General features: G+C 41.9%; 1 protein-coding gene across 1 annotated transcript in view; it reads right to left on the bottom strand.

Annotated features, from left to right (window-relative positions):
• LOC311272887 (zeta-sarcoglycan-like) overlaps positions 1-21046 on the bottom strand; it is a 335957-nt gene extending 314911 nt beyond the window's left edge. The window contains exon 1 of the mRNA XM_084379627.1: positions 20249-21046. Within this exon, the coding sequence (XP_084235753.1) occupies positions 20249-20287 (39 nt within the window). The 5' untranslated portion in view covers positions 20288-21046. The remainder of the gene's footprint in view (positions 1-20248) is intronic.
• Between the last annotated feature and the right edge of the window lie 594 nt (positions 21047-21640).

Raw genomic sequence — 21640 nt, 5'->3', positions numbered from 1 at the left:
GCGGCCAAGTCGCCATATTGTTCATGTAATGTGAAAACGGAGGCTGAATAATCAAACTAAATCAGGCAGAGCTGATCAAATATCAACCAACATCCCATTCTCTGCTATTTCTCACATGAAGGTTCTCAGAGAAATATTTTAGTGGGACTGTTTAGCTGTGATACGATATTGGTTGTTACTGCTTTGGCTTACTGTCTCCTGTTCAAAACGAACTTGGAGCTGAGTGTTTATTGGTCTAGTTCAGCACAGTGCATTCTGGTTGTTGTAGGTTTTCCACCTTTTGAGCAAACGGGAATACCACTGCCCTTCTTCTCTGTTTTCTCTGGTCGTGTAACACAGAATTCTTGTACAGTGAATCTTGTTGCGTCAATGTAATATTTCTTGTACATGTGCATGTACTGTTTGCATATGTGTTTTTGCATTTGTAAACTCAACACGGGAGTCTGATTGCATAAGTCTAGGTGATATTACCCATATTTGATTCTGTGACATAAGGGTTTCCATGTATGTGTGATTGAGGTTTGAATGCATGAGTATGTTAGCTAGTTGGTATACCACCACATGTACAGAACATTGTGCCTGAGGTGTATGTATTTTTATGTATGTGTTGTTTTTGTGTGTGTGCTTTCTGCTGCAACAAAAACAGATCGATAAATACAGTAAAAAAACACAAGTTCCTCTCTAACCAGTACAAGCAGGGCAGAGCAGTCCAGCGTTCTGCTTTTATTTTTGTTCTGAGGGGCAGACACCCCCCGCCCCTCCCAGACACATCTAGTCATCAGCACTATTTTGTTCCCAGACATCAGCCCTCTGAGAGGCAAGTAAAGCATACCGCTGCGATGAATGCCCCTTCATGACTGCAAAGGTTAAAAAAAAATAATAAAAAGAAAGCTCTTTAGGCTTTTTTTTCAAAGGAGCCCTTTCCTTTCTTGTGGCATCACTTTCAAATGGAAGGAAGACGGTAAAGACAGCCTCTCCTTGGTAAAATGACTCAGGTTGTATGCATAATGTCCTTGAAAGGGATCTGGCAGAAGTGGAGGGATGCAAACATGCACACACGCACACACGCACACACATACAGATGCAAACTAAAAGTCAATGACACACAAATAGAGGCACACACACATCAAACCCATCTAATACCGACGTTCTCTGCACCCTTCTTCATGTCTGAGGAAAAATCAATACGGACAAAAAGTATGCAAGGGGAGAAGGAAAGAAAGGAAGAGTGAAAAAGACACAATTTCTGCGGAGGTGCCCCTCAAAAGGAATAAAAGAGTCTCTATTACACATCAAAGCCATTTCACACTCTTTTTTTTCCCACTTCTCTCTGTTTGCCTCCACTAAAGAGAATAGGTTTGAAACCGGCAATGAGAGGAATAAGAAGTGCGGGGAAACGTGGCGGAAAGTCATGGTGGGAACAGAGAGAGACACGGTGGGGCATTTACAACTATTGATATACTGTATTACTTCTCTGGTGTGTTAAGTCTGACAAAATAGGCTAAAACATGTGTACTTTGTGGACGTCATTAACACACACATAAGCACACACACAACCTTACTTGGCTTTTACAAAACTTGGGAACTGTTTGTTTGATTGTAGATTTAAAATAAGGGTACGGGGTAGGGGACTGTTTGAAAGAGCACCCTGACTGAGCCCACATTTACTCGTCTATTCTGTATTGAAAAAGTATACGCCAATGCCTCATGCCAACAGTTATTTCTTTTTTTTCAGGCCAGCCTTGCAGAAAATTGTCATCGTTAGCCAGATTTGGGAGGCAACATAATGAGGATGATGTGGAGATGGAGACCGACAATTTGCTTATGCGCAATCCATAAGCTCCATCCCACGCTCATGTCTGTGTGATGGTCGGTAATTGGAAGAAAAAAACTGGCAGAATATACTGTGCATAAAAATGTATATATATTTCCTGCAATTGTGTCTGTATCCTGTGTAAAGCAGGCTTGATGCCTTTCTCCCTCTTGAGTCAGCACAACCACTGTTCAGTCTGTCTCAACTTGCAACAGGATGTATTGTTCAATTGTAAATCTTGATAGTGGCTTGTTATTCCAAGTGGCTGTCGTTTGTTGCTGAGAGGGAAAAAATCACCTTGTTAAGGTGCTTTGTAGAGATGTCGGGGTGACTTTGGGACAAAGGCAGGCTGCAGAGCTGCACACTCAAAGATGACACTGGAGATTTCCATTTGAGAACGCCTGCAGTCTTTACAAGTTCACATTTGTTTGCGGCATGCTGGGAAGAGATGGGAGGGTAGAGAGGATAGAGTAAGCTCAACTGGTACAAACAGAACAAACAACTGACATCAAACCACTCAGATACAGGCATATGCCCGCAAATCCGCGAACACACACACTCCGACACACATAGACACTGCGCACAAAGCATCAAAAGCAGGTATAAGGACAAGATCAAGAGAATCTCCACATGAAAAAAAAAAAGGAACACCATCAATAACACAATTTCAAATAAGTTTCTTTCATGTCAAGAAGGAAAAGGAATAAGTTATTTTCCCACAATGCACTTTTCAATTTCAAGAATGAAAGGTGTACATGCTGGCTATCTTCTTTTGTGGCACGGACAATGTGTAGAGCTATTTCACCGCAAACAAGTGCAGAAGTAATAATCTCGAGGAACAGCGCGTGGATTTAACAAGCATCTTACAGCAGACTAGTGGTTCAGCGTGTGTGCTTCCCCTTTGTTGAATTGTTTTACGTCATACTTGATCTCTGAAGGGAAAATTAATCCTCCTGCCGTACGCACACAGTACACGATGAGTAAACTTCTTCCTGTGACCACCTCATCATCACCCCATGCAACTGCAGAGTGAATTCCTCAATCACTGTATTTACAAACCTAAGGTATTTCTACTTTACCATACCCTGCCACTCTGTACTTTTAAACCACTTTAAGAAGGAAATATTGTGCATTTAACTGACAGCCATAGTTATATGGTTATATCCAGATTTTACACACAGAATGCACAATAAACTCACAAAATTTCATTCATCATTACAAATTCAACTACCCAACAGTTAATACTGATAATACTAGACCCTTTCACAGAAGTAACAATTTGAATGCAGGACATTTCTCAGTGACAGAGTACTTAACATGTCGCAGTCCATCAAAAAAGGACCTAAATGCAGACACAGAGGCAGGCAGCTTAAACAACAAAAAGCCAATTTGTCATGAGCAGATATCCAAAGTCGTACAAACCAAGATCCAAGAAATACAAACAACAAATAGCCCGGCAAAGGAAAGTCCAAGGAAAGTATTCCAATGAGAAATACAAAACTGAAGACAAACCACAGGAAAACAGGAGACGCAGGAGACATTGGATGGAAATAGACTAACTAAAAGTAAAGTAAAAACACAGACTTCAATGCACAAGAGCTAATGAACACATGCAACACAAGTGTACACAGAAAAAGGGCAGGGAAACAGACAAAGACAGGAAGTGGAAAGTAAAACATGAAACATAAGGATAAACTTTCAACATGAAATAGGAAATCAACCAAACTAAGACCTAGGACTGTGACATAATATTGTTTTTTCATGCACTGGTCATTTTGAGATTTTGGGCTATTTTGCCTCCATAACATGGCTTCTTTCGGACTGAGACAATAAAACGTCCAAAACACAGCTAGGTGTTATTCTAGATTTCTGTTCTGAAAATGTAAGTTAATTAGTTCTTGTTTAATTGGATTATGTCTCATTTACATATTTAAACATAAAACATCAATATCAATTCCTTTGGCATTGTCAAATACTGATTCTTTGAATTGACATTCGGCCTGAGGTGCCAACCAAAATGCAAATACCTTCTCCATGGGGTTACAATTTGTTGCTTTAAGTAAATGATCTGATATTTTTTCCAGCACTGATTCTCACTCACTTCCACTGAACTTCACTGATGTCACATTTTTGAAGATTATTTGCCGGTTCAAATGATGCGGAGGATTAATCGTAGGAGAAGGACACATAAATAATGTTTTTTTAAAAAGCTAATCAATGTTGATGTTTCATGGGATGAGTGTGTGGGATAAAGCGATACGTTTACAACCACAAAACAAATGTAGGAGGTGGTGACTAAAATGTTATTGCACCATATTGTATATCTTTTCATGTCATGTCCCATTTAACACCCACACCCTCCACACATGCTAATCAAATGTCCAGAATTTGTGTGTGGTTATCTTGAATAATAAATGAAAACACATGTAGCACAAGGTGTGAACACACAGCTCCATCTCCAATCAAAACGCGGAGGGATGTGATGCCAGACCACCTCTGTGGGTGGTCAGATCTCAGCCAGGAGTGTGTGTGCACTCAGTACTCTGTGTTCTCATTTGTGAGAGAGTCCTGCCTTCTGGGTAGAAGCCTCACTCTGAAGTTTGCCAGCCACTCGCTGAAGAACTCCTGCACAATCTGTTCCCCTCAGTCATCACTCCTTTCCCTCACAGTCAGTGAGGAAAATGTTGCTGTGTTCATTATTTTGCCTCCTTCAAAAGAGTGATGCAACATGACTCTGTCCATTTCAAATAAAGATTTTTATCCACGCTTCAATCTCCTGTCTCTGTGCCCTACACCTGCCATGTTTGTTACAGCTGATAGTGCCTCCATTCAACCAATTCCTGCAACACACACACACACACACACACACACACATTAAGTCAGATCACAGCAAAGGAAAAGTATAGATGCAATAAATACCAGCTGCCAAAGGTAATGATCGGACTGATTATTATCCAAATAACATATGTAGCAACAGATTGCATTTTCATAACCGTAATAAATAGGGCATCAAACTAGATACAAGACACATGCTTCTAGTCCGTTTACAATGTCAATTTGCCTGATAAAATCAGGATGAAATTTGGCAAGCAGCCAAGCGAGATTTTACAAATCTCCAGGGGTCGGGTCTAGGGATGATGATGCTTACTGTCATTTTTTGGCAATTTTACTTTTACTTCACTTTTGGCTTATCTTGAACTCTCTTGTTGTCAACCTCAACTCTGCCTTTCTATCTGCGTTATCTAAACCACTCTGTGCGCCGCGCTTTCCTCCTCCTCTCCTTCTCCTCCTCTCTCTGTCCTCTGTCTACCGCTGCATTATCATCACTCTCCATCTGTGGCTCTCTGAGGCGAAACACAGTCCTCTGTCCTCCTCTCCATCACTCCATCTCTCTCTATCCTTCACTTTCTCGCTTCAAAATGACGGAGACAGGCGGTGGCAAGGACCTTGTTCTATTCTACCTGTTTCTCCTACACATTCCATGATCCTCTAAGGATTTGTTTTCTGCTTTATTTTTCAGTTCATTTACCTCTGTGTGGAATTAAAGTGAACTAAATACAGATACAAATGCTTTTAAAATGCATTTAATGTCCAACTATCCAAACAACATCTGGAGGAATCACAGGTGCATCTGACCACATTAAAAACCAAGGCCACGTATCGACAGCGTGATTAAATATCAGTCTTCCTGCACACTTTTAATCAATTCATCAGTGCGGTTCAGTCAGGCGTCAGGCAGCTCACTTGTCAGAATGGACTGTCGTGAGCATGCACAGTCACGATGAGATGTGTTTATTGTCACTTCTACAGGGAGCTTATATAGTACAGGAAGTGCCATCTGCATTTTAGCACAGCAAAGCGCAATCCAATCTGAATGTGTGTACAAGAGGGATGTTACAATGTCAGGTGTGAATGTAATCCAAGTGTGACGTGGAAAGCATATTAATATGAGCTGAAAGAGGACCAACTCATCTTTCTCTTGTTTCTCTGATTTTATTCACCATTTTAATTTTTTCATCCTCTCTCTCTCAATTATAGTTTGGCCGGCGTGGAATACTCACCACACCACAAATTTCACAAATTTCTGCCAAGGCAAAAACAAATGACGGATGATTAAACCAGATAGACAGCAACTATGACATTGTCATATTATTAATAAAATAGTTAAAGAATGTCACACTAAGTCGTCATTTAATCAATTGCTGTTTACTGAACAGCATACCTAATGCATCTTGCTCCATGTCCCCATGTTATTATTAGCCAAGTTGATACTTTGACCTGTATCAATACTGAGCAACTGCACACACACAATCATTAACAACCTGGCATCCGAGTTGATATCTTTCATAAGTACTTAATTAATTACATAATCTGAAAGTGCTTCTTGGGGTTGACCTCGCTAATTGCTAGTGTCGTATGTTTGGTTTCAGTATTTCAAACAGACAGATTGCTAATTTTTTTGGCAACTGCAACACTGTTCTGATATATGGCAGCACTTTATATGAAGGTCCTTCTAATGAGAGTTAGTTTAAGATAATAAGGCCCTTATAGTTCCTTAGAAAATGCAATAATATCATGATGTATTAATAAGACTATGTAACGGTGGCCCTGAAGGTCAAAACACAATAACACACAGGAAACACAACAGCATTTCATAAAACACAATTTTTTAAATTTTGTAAATCAGGAAAAAAACTCCTGCACACTGTCCACTTCACTTGCAATTAAGTTTAATGACAACACCGTTTCGATACTAAGACATTCATCAGGGTACCAAAACATTGTTGTCATTAAACGTAATTGCAAGTGAAGTGGACAGTGTGCAGGAGTTTTTTTTCTCTGTTTTGTCAAATGTTACGTTTTGTGAAAAGTTATTGTTTTTTCTAAAATGTTGTGTGGTGTGTGTTTGGAAATGCAGTTGTGTTTTCTGTAATATTGTGTTTTGACCGTCAGAGCCACCATACTTTATAATGTGAATAATAGCATCATAAATATGTATATGTTAGCTCATAAGACATTTAGAAGCCCTACAGGAAACTCGTTAAAAAGTAATAGACTACTTAAGACCACTAGTAAAAGCCTTACGAGTTCCTTTGAATTGTTTGAAATAGCATTTGAAACACATTTTTTATGTTTAAGTGTCTTACCTTTTCAGTCATTATTAACCTTTGCAAAGCCTGTTTGTTGCTTTATTAAGATTAATTAATTAATTAATATATTATTAATAAGTAATTTATCCTTTATAACACAATTAACTATGGACTAATTAAAAGTTAACTTGTAGCTTCCATCTCTAAATTATTATTGGTTGTCCCCTGATTAACACTTATGTAGTCTGATAGGCTTAAGGGCTTTATTAACTATTGACTAACGCTTAATACAAAGACTTTTAAAAAAGAGTTACCAAATATACCTGTAACATTCTTGTTATATATTTGAGAAAGGTTTTGTTTTGTGAATGGACAATTATTTAGAATTGACAATTTTTGTTTAGTTTAGTGTAATTTTAATTAGTTGCTTTTTATTCTTTACTTTTTATCACAATACACCCATCCCAACTCCCCACCCTCACTTTCTCTCCAGCTCCCTGTCTGTCCCTCCATGTTTCCCAGAGCCTATTTCATGCCCTGAAATCTGGCGCCCAGCGTCGGTCCCCTCGCTGGCATATAGCTCCACTCATCCCCCTCCATATTGCTCCATCGTTCCGCTCCATCCATCCCTCTTTCCCCCCTTTTCTCCTCCTCCTCTCCTTGCCACTCTTGCTTCATTTGGCTCATGATGAGGTGTCACCGCTCTGCCCTTGAGTGGGCGAGAATCCCCTCTGACAAAAAGTGTTTGTGTGTACGTGCTGATGTCGGCGTGTGTGTAACGTGATTGCCTGTTCCTGTGTGCCGTTGTATATATGCGTGTTTAGTGTGTGTGGGGCCCAGCTTTGCCTGTAGAAGTGACAGACGTCAGGATTGTGCTGTCACAGCAGGAGAAGAGATGATTTACTTGTCAGGGGGCTGAGGGACAGGAAGGCAGATACAGTGCACAGATAAATGCACTGTGCTGTCGGTGGGATAATGTAAAGATGCTAGGCTGTACTGCTGGGACATATATAGTACAGTTTGACCAATGATGCAGAGTGAGCGAGGGCACATCTGCCTGTAACAGTGCACGTTTCACTAAACCAGATGAAATGAGAATGAAACAGCTTAACTTGAGCATGTCTCGAGTCGACTGAATCAATCTGAATTTCGTACTGCACTGAATTAAATGAGCAGAACTGGTCTAGACTAGACTAGACTGGACTGGACGGGCTTGTCCACTTTGTTGACAGTGTAAAAAAACAGTTAATTATCAAGGCAAAACAATCCTCCCACCCTAACATGTCCTTTGACTGTGATGCTGAGCTGAGTTCATATTGAGTGTCAGCAGAGGCGGTGGTTTAGGTGACAGACAGGACAAGATGGCGGCTGAAAAGACGAATATTAGCCTGTCATTCCCATGTCACTTCCTCAGTCTCTGTAAATGATAGCCTGGCTGGGGCACATGATAGCTGGCTTGCTGCAGGGAAATGACAAACTAAATGTTATCTGGGAATAAAGGTTAAACCACATGTGTGAGCTGGAGGGCGAGGAGACAGGGAGTGAGAGTGGTACAACAAGCCCCCTTGTCCCCTTGTTAAGTGAACTATATATATCTCAAATGGCATTAGAGGAGAAAAATGATGCTCATTTTCAGTTTCATAATGTTTCATAACATGTTTTAATGATCAACACATCAGTTTTCTCATACTGTCCAGTGCTGCAGCTCACTAAAATGCTCTGTTTTAGCTCCTGTCTCTTTAAGGCCCCCCTACCAAATACCCAGTCTGCTGTGATTGGTCAGCTCACACATGCCTGACCCATCACCACTAACAACAACAGAGAAGCTTCGCTAAATCAGTTTTTACGTGCCAAACTAACCGCTAGGGATTCATTATGCAAATGTGTGACATGGTGACTTTGCGTGATGTCACAAAGTCACGGAACGAAAGGCGGGACTACTGACGAGTGTTTTATGTGGGAGAGAGGAGCTTCTACATGTGTGGACTTTTACATGCACAAAGACCTATGTGAAACACTGAAGAAAAGGGGGAAAAAAAACGAAAAAGAAAACAGAGTTTAACAGAGTTATTAGGAGAGCATTTTGGACAATTTCTTTGAGATCTTTGGTTATAAATTAGTGAAATACAGTACACAGTCTGTATACAAGATTGTTAAATTAGCATATTTTTATTTTAAGCTCCCCAAACTAATCATTGCTAACCTTAATTTTAAGTATACATTGGAGACAGTTCACATTAATGAACAGAAAGGCAATTGTGCCCATTCAGCAAAATAAATCGACTTCCTTCTATAATCCATGTTAAAAAAAACAACAACTGCTAAATCAACCACTGTGTTTACACTACAGCAACAATAAAGAGGCATTGATTTGTGTAAGTGACACAAACGCAGGTGATCATTAGCCTGCCATAGCAGGATCAGGTAACAATTACCAGATCATGATTACCTTGTCATCGTAGCATAATTCAATATTAAATTATAATGTTGTTGACAAATTGAGTCATATTGTAAAAATGATCATGGTAATTTGGGGAGAATTAAATGACTGAGATTAATAATGGATCCGAGTCCCTGTTTAGCCCCACGGTGCAGAGCAGTCTATTAACTTGTCATTGCTGGACAGGGGGACACAGCCTGCGGCGGCGCACGTAATGACAAATGTAAATGTCCCTTCATGGTGGGATACACCTCATATTAAAGTCTCAAACTCTATATGTAGTTAGCAGACTTGTCGCAGGGATTTAGGCTGCAGATGAAATGAAACCAAATCATTTCAATCTTGTGGACAGGAACAGAATCATCACCTTGTCTCTGAAGGACTCAAAGAGGACGTGGGAGGAAAGGCACATGCCGGTGACACCTGAAGCGATAAATGCAGATTTGTATGTATGCAGCTGAAATATTTAGTAAGTTATGGACATTTTAAATAGAAGGTATGCACTGATTGTTAGTAAATGTGGCTTAAAAGTTGCAATATTAACAATGATTTACTGAGCATGCCAGGGGCAGACCAGCTGTTTTGACTGTCAATGCCAGAATCAGAGCAATAGATCATACAGTTGTTAAATCCGGGCCAAGCAATCAACCAGTTTGACATATCAAGGATGACTGTTGCCATGAGCCTTGATCACTATGCTAATTTCTCTGCTAAAATCTCATTTATGCTGCATTCCAGTGTGGACTGCCTGATTAAGCACACAAATAGAACTCCTCATAAAACCAGTTCAACAAATTTTGATGATTAAAAATATCCCACCATCTATGATCGACACGGATTTTCCACTGTCACATTTCTCAGCGTATCAGTATCACCACATCTACAGATTTATTGACTGTAGCAGATGAAGAGAAGGTTTGTTTTGAGTTATGCTCCCGGCATGACTCTACGATCGTGTCAGTTGGTCAATCCAACACTTTAGTCCAGACTGAAATGTCTCAACTGGACAGGAGATACATGGTTTTCAAATGGAAAGGTTCAGAAATGTACTAATTAATAATTCTTCAGTGTCATCACTGTATGAGTGAGTGAATGTGATCGATGTAGAGTGTTGTTGAGTGTGAAACTGAACTAAGAACCGGGCTGAGGCCAACAAAACAAAACCATGGTGCCTTGGGGGTAATGAGGGAGAGAGAGTGCTGTGAGAGGTCAGCTGCTCCCACCTCAGTTAACTAACCCTGCTGACCAAGGACCTGCAAGGCAAGAAAGACACAAATAACCATCACGACAGAGGTGATTCCATGACTTTTCCTCTAGCATCACCAGCAGATTAACATTATGGCTTTTTAGTGTTTTATCAACTGGATTTCCACTAAATTTGGTACAGACATCTACAGTGATTTTTCCTCTTTGGCCACAAGTGGGTCAAATTTGGGTCAATTGATAAGTTAACATCTATTTAATGAATTGGCACAAGACTCTGTTGGTTCTTGTGGTTAGTCTTGTATCCTAATGAATTTGCTGATCCCATGAATCTTTCTCTAGTGCCACCATGAGTTCAATATTTGTTATTGACAATTATTGGATGAATTACCGTGAACTCACTGAGCAAAACATATCCAAAAGACGTCAATTCAACGTCTCTGACGGCGTGGAAAAGGCTTCCACTGGAGAGCCAGAACAAATGTTTTTTTTTTTATTCCAAATTTTACTCCATGCAGCATAACCTCAGTAGCCTGCAGTAGCCTCCTTGGAACATGCGATGCAATCCTGATGAAGGTTGGATGACCAAAACATGGTATTTCGTAATTCTGATGAATAGCTCACCCGGTAAAGTGTATGCCTCATGCAGGCTGAGGTTGAAGCTCAGGGTTTGAATCCACCCTGTAGCTTTGCTGCATGGAGTAAAATTTGTCATAAAAGCTTTATTTTTTATTATTATGTAAAAGTGCTAACCTAATGACATTCCCATTTTGTGATGCCATGCTGGTGCTAGCATTTAGCTCACTCCCAGTTGTGCCTTCTGCATTCATAGTTGTGAGCTTTTAATAAGCAACATAGCACATGAAGCCAATACAGTACTTCTTCTTTTAACATGATTTGTGGGGAATAATATCAAAAAGATGAATGATACCGTGTGTAAGCTGTATCTGGATTTCAACAGATTAACTTTAAGCTGCTTGTTGGAGGTTCCAAATGGCAGCAAGGCTTGTGTAACTATGTGAAACTACCCTGGAGTACTGTTTGATCGCAGTAAACTGCACCCGACCCAGAACACCAAAGAATTAAGGGAATCAGACCGAGTGTTGCTGAGCCGTGCTTTCTCTGTTTGGAGTGCTCACTCACTGCTGTGAGCACTGTGACAGCTTGTATTTTACTCGCAAGTTTTTATTCATTCAGCTATTCTCTGTTGCAGCACCACATTGTGATTTAGGCCGGTAAGAAGGCTGTAATTGTATATCAAAATCTTGCCTACTGCAGCTTTAACCATAGGCCAGCTTCATCCACATTTCCTCAAAGTGCCAAGCTGAAATGACAGATTTGGGTAACTGGTTTATTAAAGCTATAATGTACACACCTCCAGTCGGCATTCAGCAGACATTTCACCGAGGCCACGGAGAGAAACTCTGAATCTTGTTGCAGTTATTTTGCTTTTAATTGGACAAGGAAAAAGGAAACGGCTTTTAAAGGGTTGGTGCTAAGCCCGGCCACATAACACACTGTCTAAACTGGAAATATTAGCATACTGAGTGACAGCAGTGAAAGTCAAAACAGGACAGAGTCACAGAGAACAAATAGAAAAATCAACATGTGAAAATATGTCAAATGTAACAAGAGCACACAGTGCAACAGTGGACGCATCAAATTGGCTTAAATTTGCTGCAGAGACAGTGTAATGCTATATGATTTGCATTGGAATTACTGTACATCCGCAGAGACACACATTTGCTCGCTCTCATGCACACACACACACAAGTGTCAAAATGTCTGCAGTCCAAGAGGGACTATAAGTACAACTTCAACAGTACGAAAGAACGTGAAGCGGACAAAGTATTTCCTCACGTCAGGGTCAACTAACATGGGAAATAAAAGTCACACATACATAGAAACACACACACAGTCACACACCCTGAGGCTTACAGAGGAAAAGTTGAGTGGCAGGTAGTAAGGTGAAGCATAAGTCTCTGTTAAGGCAAGGGACGTGTGTGCATGTGTGTATGGGTGTGTGATCACTGCCATTAGTGGTGATCTGGGGCCAAGGTGCACGGTAAATATCCTCAGGCAAACATGTGTTTGTGTTCGTTTCTGCATCTGTATATGAATGCAGGAAGCCTATATGTTAATGAATCCACACACGCTGCTCCCCATAAGCTATTATAAGCAGTAAGTGATGGTTTGCAGGGCTGTGTGTTTGTGTGAGTGTGTGCCTTTGTGTGTGTAATTATTACAACCGTACAGTGATGTGGACCCGGGAGCCTCCCTAGGGCCAAGTTCAACACCATCATGTTTTCTCTCAGCTTACAAAACACCTCTGCAGTCCACTCTGCCTTCACCTCCCCAGGTACACATCTACTGTGGACCAGTGAATCCCCACTCACACCTTCCCTGTCTATAATTTCTTCCCTGAGGGTTTGAAAATGCCTCCGTATCAGTAATTGCGACTCCGAGGATGCTGCCTGTGTCCCTGAAACATCTCAGATGCTTGAGTAAATTCTACTTGAATGTAGTCAGTGTTCGTCGTGTAATTTCATGCAAAGTGTGTTTAGCTTCCAAGACTATTTACTTGCAGAGCACACAGCTTAACTGGCAGCACTCGCTAGTTTCTGTATAACATTGGCTTGGCGATGCCAGGATGTCTTAAAAATAATTAAATTTGCCCCATTCAGCCCGCAGCTCATTAACCTTCTGTTTGACCCCCAAAATCTTTTGGACGTTATACTAATAATGGTAATAGATGATGTGTAGGTTAGTGGTGTGCACAGGGAGGTTTTTACAGCATCCTACTTTATGCGCCCATAGGATTTTCACAGCACCCATCTGGACTATAATCCATCCTACCAAGCCATTTTTCTTAGCTAGGAATCTAATTTCTGAGCCAGTCACGATCAAATTTGACCAAATAAATTTTGACTGTCAGAATTTGTAGAGCACCAAATGCATTGACATCGGATGATAAATGCTGTTATAGACTAGGCTAGTTGATGCCCATTAGGTATTTGTACTGTGTGTGGTGGGATATGGCATGCAAACTGTTGGCAATCTGTTAGCCTCCCAACATCTAAGGTCCTAATTAAACACAGATACTATAAATAAAACATTAAGTGCACACCCAACACATAGACTCACTGACTCACATTTAATGTAGTATGTGGCCTCAGGCAGGATGTAAGAAATGGATCCCATGGATGCGCATGTCCCCAAAACACAGAAAAATAATTGAAAATGCTCTTTGTGAGATTGCACTAATTATTTGTAATGTGTTGCATGACAGATGGAAGGAAGTTTATGCTGAATGCTCCATGCTGTCAGTACACAGTCTGGCCATGTTTGGACTTTATTCCAACAGAGAAAATGTCCAAAGTTTTATTGTTACATGATGCATTTTGTTTGATGCCAAGATAGCCAAAAATGCATTGAATAATCACTTGTGCGTATACTTCAATAGGAGGACAGGACTTGATGCATGAAGTCACCAGGCCCATCCATTATGCATTTACAATAACTGCTTATAAAAGCACTATCTCATTTCTACTACTTACAATATTAACAATGGAACAAGAAGGACCTGTTGAATGAAGAGCTGCAGATGACACTTCCAACTTCTCAGTGAGATAATCAACTCCTTTCCCCAAATTACATATTTCAGGTTTCCTATTAACATTGAGTTAGAATCTGAAATATTCCTTAAATGAAGTGCTGCTCAGCTGCTGAAGTTTACCCTCACTTACTTCATGATGTGAAGTGGTGGAAAACTCACAGACGGACAGAAAGAAAGTACAACCAATACTGAGGTTCGGGGTTCCTCAGTGTGAATGACTTCACTCTGTTGCTCAGGAAGCATAACAAAATTGTTGTCACACACATTAATATGTATGCGCACAAACACACACAGATTAAATACTGTAAGTTAACCTTTAGAAGGCCAACAGTAGCCCGCTAGCTGTTAGACCTTTAAACAATGCTACTCAAGCAGCACCCAAACACACACACACACACACACACACACACACACACAGAGAGAGAGAGAGAGTAATGGAAGGATCTTTCTTCGAGGAACAGCTAATTACCTGTAAAATGAACTGATGTGGACGAAAAAGGTGACTGACTATTGGAATTGGCAACTTACAAAGTACTGTATGCTTGTGCTCTCCAGGCTGTGTGCGTGTGCGTGTGTGTGTGTGTGTGTGTGTGTGTGTGTGTTAGTAACCATGTGTGGATAGAATGAATGAAATGGTTGAGAGAGTATGGGAAAGTATAAGAAAGCCTTGAGGAAACTGAAAGACTTCTAGTCTACATTGTGTACAGACAGTCAGTCTTTAACCTGTTCACAATCAAGTTTAGGCAGTTCTTCAGCTGTCAAGGTCTGTGATGAACAAGATCAGAAAATCCAAACCGCATAGCTATCTAGACAATGGGAACAGCCTGACATTCCGAAACACCTCCATTCCAAAACCCCTCCATCCCGACACACCCCACTCCGACACACCACTGTTCCGAATCCGACTTTCAACTTCCAATTACTTCCCAATATGGTTAGGGTTAGGGGTTAGGGTCAGGGGTACCACAATAGCCTTTTCGGAATAGCGGGGTCTTTAGAAAAAATGGGAAACCACGGCATTACGATGAATGGAAGTCTATTTTCGGAACAGCGGGGTTTCGGAAAGGCGGGGTGTAACCCTAGACAATGATGTACTTCTGCATGACATTTATATAAGGACTCAGATTGCCAGGAAATACTTTTAGTTTGTGTAGTTTTACTTTTAAGAATAGAAAACCAAGAATTTTGAGTGATTTGAATGATTGATCGAAATGGAGAGGGGTGTTTGGTGAAAGCTGTTCTAAGGTTGGGATGAATCTTGAGATTGTGTTACAGGGATTCAATAATGCTGTCACCTCAATTGAAAACATAGTGCTTTGTAAAGATGTCATGTCACTGTATGTCAATGAATGACATAAGACATGGTCTTGGTCTTAGTGCTGTAGTACTAGTGTTGTCTTGGTCTCAAGACCAGTCTCAAGACCATTTTTTGAGGGCCTTGGTCTCGTCTCGGACTCGACCACGTCTTCCCTCGGTCTCAGATTTCAAGACCATTTATTTTATTTTATTTCAAGACCAGTCAAGACCATGACTGCAAGGATATATACATTAGAACCCAACGGATACATGATTTTTGGGGCCAATACCAGTGCCGATGGTTTGCAGGTGTCACATTTTATTGTGTGTCTTGCAGTGTGGGACTGGCACTGGTCTTGGTCTTGACTCGATCTCAACCCCTCAAAGTCTTGGTCTTGTCTGGGTTTTGATACACTATGGTCTTGTTCATGACTTGGTCTCAGTTTAGGTGGTCTTGACTTCAACACTAATTCTTGCTATACTGATTGCAAGAGCACTGAGGGTTAGATATATATCAGTACATCAGTTTTCTACAGTCTGTTTGCATATAAGATGATCCCATGTCCTTTCTCATCACAAATGTTGAGAACCTGGAGGCTTTGTTATTAATAACATGTCACCCTCAGTAAACTTATACATCACAGCCTATCTGCCATGGTTTTAAAAATGTAGCGAGCGCGTGTGCAGATGTTCGGGAAGGCTCCACTATAACGGGAATGAAGTCTGTTTGGCTTGGAGTGAGGCACCCACTTTTCATTGTGTGCAGCTGTTACACTGGCAGCATCAACAAACTTAACTGTCACTGAGATATAATGTATTTCACACTGCAGCTCATTAAGTCATCAGTTCACGCCTGGTGTATGTTTGTGCTTGTAACATGGTGAAACTGAACCAGTGCTTGCAAATACACAAATGAGGAATTGTGCTTGCCTGAAGGTTAGAGAGGCAGGCTTGGGGCTGGCTGGCTTAAATGAATGAGTAATGTTCTCCCATCCCTCGGCAGCTACTGTTGAAGTGCCCTTGGAAGAGGCACTGAACCCCCAATTGCTCCAATTGAGTTGCTCAGTGGCCAGAAATGCAAAACTGTGGCTGCACTGGGTGCCTACCAAATGGGGTTGTGTGAAAGAGTGCGACCAGGGTGGGAAAGCAGCCACCATGCAAATGCTGGTTCATTCTGGCTGATGCTTGTACCATAAGTTGGTTTACTTTGCCAGCCACTTTGGCAGGTAACTAACCATCATTTGGAGCTTCAGTTCTATTCTGAAAATCTAGTTGGCATGAGAATTAGTTTAAGTATCTGATAAATATGGCGACACTAGCAGCCACATAGTCATCTAGCCATCTATTAAACAGTGGACTTACTCTAAATTGAGGTCTTTCATTTCAATTGGATGGATGAAAGTGGCTCATACGCAACACAACACAATTTTAACGTTGGTGCCATTACAAATGAAATTCATTTTGCCTGGTTACGCAAGGGTTAAACCATAATTTTGATTTGGCACTACTGAAATTAAACTATTCTTTGGTCTTTGCAATACTTGTTCCTGTTACAAGTTGAGAGCCTCTGATCTAGAGGGTCAAATTCAATCTGACTGCCTTTATTATACTGCATATAATTTATGGTGCAGCTATTACTAAAGATCAATAGCACTTAAACTGCTCCATTGATATTGAAACCTGCACTGATTTACAAGCAGGTTGGCCTTTGGTCAAATCCAGAAACACACAAACACAAATACAAACACACACGTAAACCATTTGTATATTTGATATAATACAGTGACTTCCCAGTGTCACAATGTTGTCCTTGCTCGCTGTTCATTTCCTGTGATTGCTCTTTGAGGTACACACTCACACTCACACACACACACACACTCGCGCACACACACACACACTTGAATGACTAAAAAAAAAAATCTGGCTTTTAGATTAGATTGGATTGCTTTGTGTGTGTGTGTGTGTGTGTGTGTGTGTGTGTGTCTCCAGTTTACTTTCGTTTGAATGGCCAGCTGGCCAGCAAACCTGTATGCACTCACACACACATACGCACAGTTTTGCTACACCTGAGAGGACACTGTATTGATTTACATTAATTCCCCAAAATATTTTAAAGTACGGTGACAAACACACACATGCACACGTCTGCGACCTTCACACAAACACAGCAGGAGTGTGTGTGTGTTGATGTGTGTGTGTGTGTGTACGCTTGAGTGCCAACTACCAATGCATGAGGACTCAGGGATTGTCAGCACTGCCAAGGATATGACACCAGCTCTGCAGAAAACAACCAGCAGATGGATGAGTAGATGGACTGGTGGAAGTTGATGGAAGTCTTTTAAACTCAACGGGCAGAGTGCTGCACGAACACTGACACGGGTGAGATTTAATTGGTGGCCACCCAATGCTGTCACACGGGGGGGTGAGAGAAACCCTTCTTTGTGCCAACAACAGGAGATTTCACACAGATAGGATAATTACTTATTAAAAAGAAGTCACGATAGTGCTACAACACTGGTGCCAATGACAATTGATATCCAATCGCTCATCAAACTGTAATGTGCTTTTATTATGAGTTAAAGGACAATTATGGCAGTTTCAAACTTAGGTATTATTCTAATAATTGTGGCTGTTCTGACTATGGAGGACCTTGAGTTCACAAACACCACCGCTAATGCAGAAATTCTGGAAAAAAGGTTCTTAAGCAGTAAGCTCAATAACTGAACCAGGGGTCTTTGTGTTCACTTTCAGTCGTACTCAGAGACAAGTCCTGAAAATATAGGTTTTTTAAGTTTTGTAAAGGAGGCCTATGCATAACATGTCATATCATGATCTTGCCACGCTGAGATATTAAACATTAGAGGTATAGCATACTAGACTTTCCCCTCACGTAACATAAAAAAGCTTTCAAAGATGTCAAATGGGTAAAAACAAGTCAGATAGAGCCTCATTTAAAGCTCACAATATACTATTCATCAGCAGATAAATTAAGTTGCGCTGCCTGTAAGATATTCACTCTCTTCATACTCTCATTTCCGAGCAAGTTTCATGCTCTGACACAGTTTAGATTTCAATCACCTGGAATATATCTGATAAATGCCACAGACAGGTTGTACCAAACTTGAGCTAACAGCCGAAACATGTGACAAAAACAACAAGAAAGCCCACACAGCTGTGCAGCTCAAGATCATTGGCTAACAGTGAAGGTCATTTTTGAATCAGAATGTCAATTTCCATCTTTGGAATCTGCGACCAGCCAGCTGAGTCAAAGTCAATTTGGAGCAGTGCATCGGCGCAGTGTGGAGGTCCCCTTCTCAGAAATGTGATCACATAAAATGCTACTTGAAATGTCAAACTCCTGGGGAATCTCATCGATTTACTGATTTATCCAATCACTGCTATCAGAAACGGCAGCGGCACGTGGAAAATGGACATTTCCACCCACAATTCCTTTCACTTTACATTCCTTGATGAGAAGTCTGACATTACAGTATGTGCATGTGGCATTTAATGTCTGTTGCGACCGTGACCTGATTGAACTGTCTTATGACTCCTAGTGGTATCATTAAAATACTTCCATTTCTCCAACAACGAGCTTGTATTCCTTTGGGGACCAATAGCTTTTGCTATTGGAAACCGTTTTCCTCATTCATGTTAACACTATCCGGGTTTGGGATGGCTTCAGGTGAGCACACAAACAAATACAATAACAACTCAACACCAAAACGTCCAGACGGTGTATAAACATTTATTTTGGGAGTAAAAATCTGAGGGATGAGGGATCGACTATTGGTACAGAGGGAGCAGTTGCTGAGTGCTCCCCTGGTGCACCTGCTTCCAAGTGGATTTCTGTAATGTTTTGCATGATTCTGATCCGTGTGAAGTGCAGGATAACACAACCTATAGATCTTTACCTTGACATCATTTAGCCTGCCTAAATATGTGGTCAAATTTAAGTTCTAACAAACCTGCTCTCAGTTTACCTGCTCATCTTCCCACTTTCACGGCATCCACATGAACTAATTGAGGTGGGGGGGGCAAAAACTCAGGGAAGAGGTGTTAGAGCAGAGACCCATGTACCCCATACACACAAGTCGACGCGCACAAGCGCGCACAGTACACACTGTGAGTTCACTTTTAAGCAGATCTGCGTGAATTTGATAGAGAGGTGATAGCGTCGCCATCTCCTCCTTCATCCCCTCTCTCCCCTTCTGTCCGTGCACAGACCCGCTGCACAAAGATGCCGCCCCGTCGGGCAAACCCGTCCCGTCTATCGAGCGTCCCACCGACGCCCACAGCAGCTCTCTGCAACTATACTCTCAGTGCAAGCGAAGCATATTGAAATTCACCCCACGCACTGAACACTGACATGCACTCTCCCCCTCTGTCTCTCTCTCTCTTTATTCCCTATCCAACATGGAAAGAGTGAGGATTCGTGCATGTGTGTCAGAGCGGGTGTTGCAACAGCCAGAGCAGGGTATCAGACCCTGGCGAACCGCCACAATTTGTTTATCGCAGCTCAAGACGTCCCCAGCATCCTGGGTCACCCATCCAGCCCAAACCCAGCCATTCACCCTGCGCATCAGCTTCACCCTTCACCATCAGTCGCCCTCCCGCGGATTAATCCATCCAGCCACCCAGTGATAACAGCCACCCGACCAGCCACCCATCATAGCCAGTCACCCTCCACGCCACCCAGTCGACCATTCATCACTTCACCCACCCCAGCGGAGGATCGCAACTCTCTTCCAGGCGGACAAGCGCGCGCCGCCAGGCTGCGAGCGTCTTACCTTGAGCGCTTCTATATCCAAAGACGTCGACCGGTCCATGATAGAGAAGTGAAGTGCTGCAAATCAGTCACGAAAATAGAAGTCCCACGGGTGAGGAAGAGGAGAGGGAAAGAGATTAAAAACGGAGACGAGAGAGAAAAAAAAAGTTTGAATGCTCTCTAGAGTCCCAAACTCTGCTGCAACATCCTCTGGTTTATTGTGAGGAGCAGGTTATTAATATTCCACGACGGCGACGGATTTTCTCAGTTTCATTCCTCCCGGTGGGTCGCTTGGTAAAATCAGGACTCCATACCGTGGAAGTCCCCCCCCCCAACCTCCGGTCCCCGGTTAGTCCGCGCTGGGGACGGAGGGAAGAGAAGATAGAGAGAGAGATAGTATCAGACGAGCCGTGCGTAATGTTTTAAGATGCGGCTTTTGCGCACTTGACGATCCGGTGCGTCTTGTTTGGTTGTTGTTACATCTGAGTAAGAAATATACCCCCCCTCCCCTCCCACTGCAGGAATGGAGACGGGATTCAGACTCTCCTGTCAGCAGCAGTCGGTCAGCGGATAGACGCCGTTATATCCCGTTGAATCCCGGGAAATGTGAGTGTGCTGTGGTGTCTGCGCGTGCAGTGGTCGGCGACTGGAGAGAAGGAGTCCGGATCAGACAGATGATATTCTGCTTTGCCTGGGCGACTTCCATGCGGCAAACCGCCAGAGATATCAGCTCTCCCTGAAAGAAAAGGGAGAGAGAGGGGGAGAGAGAGGGAGAGGGAGAGAGAGAGAGAGAGAGAGAGAGAGAGCCGGTGGGAGAAATGCTGAAGAGAGGAGATGAGGAGAGCTGCGAGAGTTGAGACGGGAGGAGAGAAGGAAGGAAGGTTTATGCTGTATATTATTCCAATGACTGACGCACCGGTGTGTGTGTGTGTGTGTGTGTGTGTGTGTGTGTGTGTGTGTGACAGAGGAAGAGGGAGAGGGAGGAAGAGGAGGAGAGTGAAAAGGCTCGCTCTAATCAAGTAGATGAGTCGAAAATGCTGCTTTGCCGCTGAAGACAAGGAAGAGATTTAAATGCAGAGGCTGTTGGAGGGCTGTTGCAGAAAGTCTGGGGGTGCTGCCTCCGTGTGTGTGTGTGTGTGTGTGTGTGTGTTTCTGTACACAAACATAAGGTGGAGGCAATGGATTACAGTATGTCTCTCTATGAATATTACAGAAATATAATTAGATTGTTCCTGTATGGACAGAAAACATAGCCTATATTTATTTGATTAGGTTATAAAAACTTTCTTTCTTTCTTTCTTTCTTTCTTTCTTTCTTTCTTTCTTTCTTCCTTCCTTCCTTCCTTCCTTCCCATGGTGCAAATTGTCCTCATCCCTCTCCTGCATAATATGGTGTCGCCGCCTGTCGACCACCA

The sequence above is a fragment of the Pagrus pagrus genome (assembly GCF_965226575.1).
Source record: "Pagrus pagrus genome assembly, chromosome: 2".
In the NCBI taxonomy this organism is placed as follows: domain Eukaryota; kingdom Metazoa; phylum Chordata; class Actinopteri; order Spariformes; family Sparidae; genus Pagrus; species Pagrus pagrus.
This window is presented reverse-complemented; position numbering and strand designations above follow the sequence as displayed.